The 7,698-nt window shown below is 37.3% G+C and overlaps 1 protein-coding gene across 1 annotated transcript; it reads left to right on the plus strand.

The window, feature by feature from the left end:
- The first annotated feature begins 858 nt into the window (after window positions 1-858).
- On the plus strand, window positions 859-4,565 carry LOC105382570 (zinc finger protein Elbow). Its single transcript, XM_011552473.3, has 2 exons — window positions 859-1,154; window positions 2,386-4,565. Exons 1-2 carry the CDS (start codon window positions 1,095-1,097, stop codon window positions 3,601-3,603), a joined length of 1,278 nt encoding a protein of 425 aa, XP_011550775.3. The 5' UTR covers window positions 859-1,094; the 3' UTR covers window positions 3,604-4,565.
- The last annotated feature ends 3,133 nt before the right edge of the window (window positions 4,566-7,698 follow it).

The following is a 7,698-nucleotide window of genomic DNA, read 5'->3' on the forward strand; positions in this document are numbered from 1 at the left end:
ATCTCGGTATGGTTGTGTTTTCCAACCAGCGTATAGTCTTATTTTGCTTATAATAAAAATTAGGGATGTCGAAAGTGCAAAAAAATATCGATATTTCGATATATCGATATTTTCTTTTATATCGTTACTGAAATCGATATATCGAAAAAAATATATCGATATATCGATATATCGGTAGCTTTATAGGAATAAATTCTTGTGAAATCAAATAATATGGAATTATTAAAAAACACAATTTTTTTACTGTCACTTTGTGCCAATGTCGTGTATTTACCCTCTCGCTCGGTACACGGTTGCGAGCTAGTATCGTCGCATTGCGTTGTGACGCCAACAAAAGGGTATTGTTAATGAAAAAATATCGATTTTGATATATTTTCGATACTTGATTATTTATATCGATGTATCGATATATCGGTTTACAATATATCGTCGGAAAATATCGATATATTTATAAAAATATATCGATATATCGATACATCGATATTATTTCGCCATCCCTAATAAAAATTTCGCCCATCTATACATAAATATTGTAATAATGTATAAGTCTGCTACGGACGGACTATGTTCCGTTACAAAAAGAAATAAGAAGCAGGCACGGATGATTCGCAAACTGAATTATTACTGAGCCACCGTTTACCCGCTTCGCAGCTATTCAATTTCCCAGGCTATGCATCTCTGTCGCCGCATCGCGAACGCCTTTGACTATGCACTGCATATTTTATATCATCCTTTCATCAAAGGAAAGCGCCTTGGTAATTTTTCCTGCGCGCAAGCGAGATAGAAGCTGCCAAACAGGGTGTCAAACAGCGGTGGGGATAAGACGCAAAGCTCCCGCAAAGTATACAGAATGCAAAAATGGCGCGGCGACGAGTGACAAGGTGTCGGCGGGGTACGGGGGGCCGCCCCGCTTCGTCAGTCAGTCTCGTGCCGATCTCCGACCGAGTCACACGTCCCCGAACACTCAATCTCTCGCGATCAGTGCTCAGTGAAACAATGTTGTGCTGACATCTGGATTACGTGTTGTGAATAATTTTGTTTATTGTGATAAGGATCTGTTGAAGCTGGCCAAGGATAATAATTTGTGGAGCAACATGCTCACCTCAAGCAATCAGTATTTGAGGCCGGATTACCTGTCGCCGTTGCCGACAACGGTGAGTTTTTTCAAATTGGATCCTAACTTCTGAAACGTTTATGAAATAACGATTCAGGATTTGTGTTCCTTAGGTCAAGTTTGATTAATATACAAAACAATGTACCTTGTATCTAGGTACACTATTCTACACTCAAGAATAAAATGGAGTCAATATTTTTTTTCTTACCCATCAAAATTATTATTACTAGGGAATAAACCAATTAGCTATTGTATTACAAAAATATAGTAACCATCTGATAATTTTAAACTTTTGATGTTATTCATATTTTTTATTCAATGTTTTCTGTGGTTTCATAAGCATTATTAAAAAAAATCTTATTTGATGGAAACCGAAATAACTAATAAAACTAATAAATTTATCGTAAATACTTGGAATATACCTAATGTATATTTTTACCGCATTATAAAAAAATATATAAACCTATTATATTTTGTTTACGTATGTAATATTATAATTACATTAATTACTCATTTTAATTGTGTAATTAAAATTATAGTCAATGCGATAAACACGATCAGTTGAATCAACAAATATGTATACTTATCAAGAAATAAATAAACACAAAAGATTAATTGCAAGTTACCGATATTAAATTACATATTTGCTTTAGTGCGTGCACCTGAATAAGCTTGATGATCTATTTTATCGACTTTATCAACAATTAGAGATCATGTTTTATATCTATAACTAATAAAGTAAAGTTTATATATTTTGTTGCGTTCAATTAGTTTCAATCCAACAAGAGCAAAGACTAGCCATTTCTTTCAATACTCAATCATTTATTGCATCCATATTATGGTTTTACGTTTTCTTTCTTTTAAGTTTTCTTTCTTACTGTGCTGCATCATTTTCCAAGTATCGTAAGAAACGTAAACATAACACCTCAATAGTTCTCAACTTTTCATGAAAGAAAACACCCCTAAAACCCTTCAGCTGTTTGGATAGTCGTCCCGTGACAGGCGACAAACGGTGCGAGTTGAGGCGCGCCGCAAATTCACCGGCACAAATTGCCCTTTTCACTGCGAGATTACATCATGCGGGAGCCGAGTGAAATGTCAAGCGGAGCCGTCGGCTGCCAGACGCGCGGATAATGGCGCGTCGGCCGCGTGATTGGACTCCGCCTCCCCACGGCCCGCAACACCCCGCGGTCCCTTTGTACGCCCGTCACTACCAACCTCGACCCCGACGTTTCATTTCATAAACTGACGGCAACCTCTCTTTGTTGCAGCTCGACGCGAAAAAGAGCCCGCTGGCGCTACTCGCCCAGACTTGCAGTGCGATTGGAGCTGACACGCCGAATCCGAAACTCATTTCTGCAGCTGAAAAGGCCAGCTCCAAAAAATACTCCGATGATAAATCACCTGTCGTTCATTCACCTGCTGATAATAAACCCAGTTTTAAGCCTTATGAATCGTGCCTGACTTCGAGAGAAAAGACTAGAACACCGGAAGATAGAGCGTCAGTGAATGCTCATTCTAAGACCCCTGTTTCTTCGAAGGGAAGTGCAGCTACTACACCAGTTCAGGCACGATGCAGCAGCAATCAGAGCTCATCCTCTCAGCGCACATCACCCCCTGTGAATAGGAAAACACCATCCGAGAAGTCTGATGAAAGATCCAGTCCGATCCGTGGCTCACCAGCTCCTGCCAAGTCCAATTCTGACTCAAGCAGTTCCACAACTTCATCAAAGTTACCTTTTACACCAACAACATTATCATCAAGTTCAGAAACCAAAGAACCATCGAGCTTCAAACCAAGTATACCAGTATCATCTTCAGCTTTTCTTGGAGGAATGCCTCCAAGTGGATTCCCAATGGGAATGGATCTTATGACAAGCAGTCTTATGGCTGCGCAACATCATGCATTGAAAAATGGGCTTAATCCTTACTTGATGTATGCAAGAATGAAAGCACCTGGAAGTGAAATGGGAATTTGCAGAGACCCTTACTGCACCGGCTGTTCTCTAAGCTCACATCTTTTCAAATCATCCTCATGTCCAGCTGGATGTGCTCAATGTGATCATGCAAAGACGCCATTCTCCATCCCTGGTGGACACCCGGCCGCTGCAGCGTATGCTCACGCTCAACTAGCCGCATTAGCTGCCGCGTCACAGTTGCCTTATGTATGTAGCTGGATGGCAGGTGACTCGGCTTACTGTGGCAAGAGATTCTCAACATCTGACGAGTTACTGCAGCACCTACGGTCGCACACGGCCAGTGGTGAGACAAGTCCCAGTCTCTCTATGTTAAGTGCAACACATCCATTGTTGCAAAGAACTTACCCGACCCCACCGCTGTCGCCACTGACTCCAAGATTCCACCCTTACAGCAAACCCTCACACATGATGTCGTCACCTCCAATACCATTTCCACTCGCTCCGCATCCTTCACTAGCGGCATACTTCCCGTCTTACCAACTGTTTGGTCCTCGGCCGCTGCACCCGTGAGGTCCGTCGGCGCTCCACGCATTCAAAAAAGGGGGCGCCGATCGCTAACGCCCGTTTGGACATTGAAACTGAAGATTGTGTAAATATAAAGTAGTGCTCTTCGAGTTTCTAGTCGGCTCATATCATTGATGAACGAGAATGCGCCCTTTACGGGGTGAAGACAGCTGTGATCTCTTTGTAATGTTCATTTAGTGCACTGTAGTCTAAGCAAATCTCGTTGTATCGAGTCTATTAAAGTATTTAACTACCAACTCTATTTTGATGTTTGCTTCAAAGAAAGCAATCATAAATATAAATACAATGGTTTAATAGATTTGTTGCAACAGCTGAATATGCTTCAATGTAGAGGTTCACCTCTAAGCTATTATGTGCCGTTCAGTCCGTCCGCAGGAGCGGATTATAATTCTCTAGCTAGAATAACTAAATTTTCTGTACCAAATCAGTAGATTGTAATTAAACTACTTATGCATAATTTTCTAATTTAAGTTGTTGCATATAAATATAGTGAGGATTGTTAATATTATGTTTTATTAAGATACAGAATATTGTACTGAGCAAACCAATCACATATCTTTGTAAGGTTACATTATAATGTCGTAAAGACTAATGGTTTCAACGGTTCAAGTCAAGGAGGTTGAAATTATTCAGTAAATGTTACCGCACCGTCACTTTATCATTATAATTTATAGCCACTTTCCAAGTTTAAACAGATAAAGATCTTAATAGCAAGAATCTCTGTTGCAAGTTTCTAAAATTTACATTTTATTGCTTGCAAGCTACTTAAATGTATGTAAAGTAGATATTTAATTTGTACTGTAAACACCTGAATTTTAATGATACATCTCTGCATATACTTTAATTAAGTATAGACACACTGTATCATTCTGTATGGCTTAATTATGTTGATCAAAGTATTTTCTTGTTAAATCGTAAACAGAAAAATATACGTAATTTGACTTTTATCTATTGATTTTCATTTCTGTTCCACATTTATTTTTAGCATAGTGTAGGTAGGTATCAAATATCTATATTGACAGTTTTGAATTCATTCGATTAATTAGCCTAGACAAGCAAGAAAAATTAAGTACAAGGACCAGAACCACTAAGAAAGCATTCATCCAACAAACGAGAGCATGAAAAAGACTAATGATCAGTCATTTCTAAGGCATTGTCCATATTAATTGGCGCTTCAACTTCAATACCCGACGGATAATCGTCAACATTAATATTTCCAACAAAGTATAACTCAATGTGACTCAGCGAACAAAGTCAGGCGTAATTAGGACCGTACCCGCTTCCACTATAATAAATTATAAGCAATTTATCTGTCTGTCTGTCGCCATACATCACTCGCGGTGGCGCATTTACTTCGCGTTGAAATATTATGACCAATGTGTAGTGCAGGCGTTCAGACTTGACATTTGATAACTTGTTGAGTCTTTAGAAAGTTACTTAATGTGCACATATGGATGGGTGATTAAATAAACTTTGATGTCAATGCAGAGATAATTCTCTAATAATTAATAATCCGTATTCAACGAGCATAAATTCAAATTGACCTGACACAAACATGGTTTCCTGTCAGATCTGCATATTTTATTTTTTCATTCATTGGCATTTTATGTAGCGACGTACTTACATACTACAGATGTACGTAATACATACCTATGTACGTAAGAACATGAGTATTTTTTGGTGTTAAAATGTGTCAGGATATCGAGTAAGTACATTAATACTTCATTATTTTCAAATAGTGTGAAGTGTGTGTTAAATCAATAAATAAATAAATTCAATTCGCCGTATTATATAAAGCACATAAGCAAAAGTAGGTTTCACATTTTTTTTTATTTTGCTTGATACGTAGGTACAACAGACCTCTACTAAAATCCACACTTGATAGGGGATATTTATGAACAATACCCCTACAATTTTCCAATTCTCTGAAACGAACTTAATAAGAACTTAATGATATGTCAAAATAAATTCGGCAATTTCGCACTTTCGAGTTTCTGGAAAGCAAGTTATTAAAATTTATGGCAACTCATTAACATTTATAATTCTGCATTCAGAGAGGCTTTGTACACTAGGTCCTCCAGTGAAGAGCAGTGTATGGGCTAATTCCGTTATGCTAACGCAACGTTGCCACGTTAGCCAGCGGCAGCTTTTCAGAACGGAAATTGTCAGAGGAAACCTCTCGCTCGTCTGCGAAATGAATATGGATTAGAGGATCTTCACTGCAATTGCTTTTCTATAAGTCGTAAGGATATTTTTTTATTGGTCCAATTTATGTCTGGTTATCGCGGATGGTTAGAAGCATATTAGTCTATGGTTAGAAGTAACAGCACGGTTACAGTACAAACCCTTGGAAAAATATGCTGTGGGTAAGTTTCAGTACCCTTACTTTTTTTTTCATTACTTAACTATAAATAGTTAAATAATCCTAAACTCGTGTGCACACTCCCTAAGTTTCTCAACGCCTTTGACTTTGTGTAATTAACATTATAATAATGGCAGCTGATTAAAACGACTACGAAATAAATAATGATTATAAATGTTAATGTAAAAACATTAATAACCGTAATTAATTTAATAAATTCACACTAAATTGAAATGAAAATCATTAATATGTGGGTTTAGAGGCGAATGCTATCAATTCTGAGCATTAAATTATGCATAGAGATTTGTCTGCAACCAGCAAAAAAGTCTAAGAGATTAATATCAACAAGACAAGTTCTTTATTATATTTTTTTTAGATAAATGCATATAATTTAATATGTAGGTACCTTAGATAGGTAGTCATCATCACTTTGGTTAAGACTCCACTTTCAATATTCTTCTACATTTTAATACTTAGAATATTTATAATGATACTAAGTAGTATTTACCTAGGTATATTCAATTTATTTACACTTTAGGTACCTACATCTAAAATTTTATCTACACATTAACACAGACACGATTCCAGAGAGATTTAACACATACCTAGGCGACTACCGATACATATTAATTCTAGTAGCCGCTTTAATACAGGTTGACTAACACTACGCTGCCCTTTGTTGGGAGTCACTGTCATCGGCAGCTGACTATCATTTCACGTAATAAAGGAGCATGGAACAGGGGCAGAATAAAACTTTACTTGTAGTGCTAGTTGAGTTTCTTAGTTCTTCTTCTTCAGCCTATGTCTATCCACTGCAGGTATAGCTCCTTCATGTTACGCCAAGACCCACGGTCCTGTGCCACACTCCAGTTTCTTAGTTAGTTGCAGTAAATGTTATGTAAGGAAACTTTTTTTAGGAGATTATTCTACTTAACGCTGAGGTGTTCAACCAATATTCTTGCAAGGTTTAGTTGGTATGATAATATACAAATACCTATAGGAGAAATATTTTAAAAATATTACTGGCAGGTAATACTTGGAAGGTTGCTCTATATCAGACAAATAATATAATCCAATACCTTTCACGTACTTCCTTGAAGTTTCTTTATTAGAATAATTCCTACCTAGTTATGAAAGCGATGCCCATGTAAGAGCCCTCTACATCCGCTCCTAAGGGTTAGTTTCCGATCTGTACCACGGGATATCAGACAGGTTCCGTGTCACGACACTCAACACTTTAAAGACGCCGACAGACGCCATCTTGTAAAGTACCGCCCACAAAAAACTAGTCAACTGTAACATTTGTTGGCGTTCGAACTTTTTAACGTTGTTCCACTAATTACACTAGTGTCATGTGTTTTTCTTTTCTTTTCTGTTTAATGCTTCATTACGGCTACTTTAAAGACTGTAAGTATGGATATTTTACATTAACTATCATTCTTTGCAATATGGCACCATCAGGAAACTTGTACATATAATCGTTTTTTTTTTTAATTATTATTTTGCATTTATTAAGTAATTTTAATTCTCAACATGTAGGAAAAGGGAGATAGATCTTCCAGTGCCTTCAACAAATGCATGAATTACTTAGCTCTACTAAGGATTTCTTTAAAATCTGCTTTCACCTTGACCGCGAGAAGTAGACTAATTTACTCATTGTGGTTTTCGTTTGTCGGATGTCTGCTTCGATTAACCAGAAAAGTGTTCGATTCTATCCG

This window comes from Plutella xylostella, chromosome 9, assembly GCF_932276165.1.
Source record: "Plutella xylostella chromosome 9, ilPluXylo3.1, whole genome shotgun sequence".
NCBI lineage: Eukaryota > Metazoa > Arthropoda > Insecta > Lepidoptera > Plutellidae > Plutella > Plutella xylostella.

What these genes read in the sequence shown, in the direction of transcription:
- LOC105382570 (XM_011552473.3), top strand. Translation starts at nt 1,095, where the DNA reads ATGCTCACCTCAAGCAATCAGTATTTGAGGCCGGATTACCTGTCGCCG. An exon ending in TGTCGCCGTTGCCGACAACG is followed by an intron (nt 1,155 to 2,385) that starts GTGAGTTTTTTC and finishes TCTTTGTTGCAG; the next exon opens with CTCGACGCGAAAAAGAGCCC.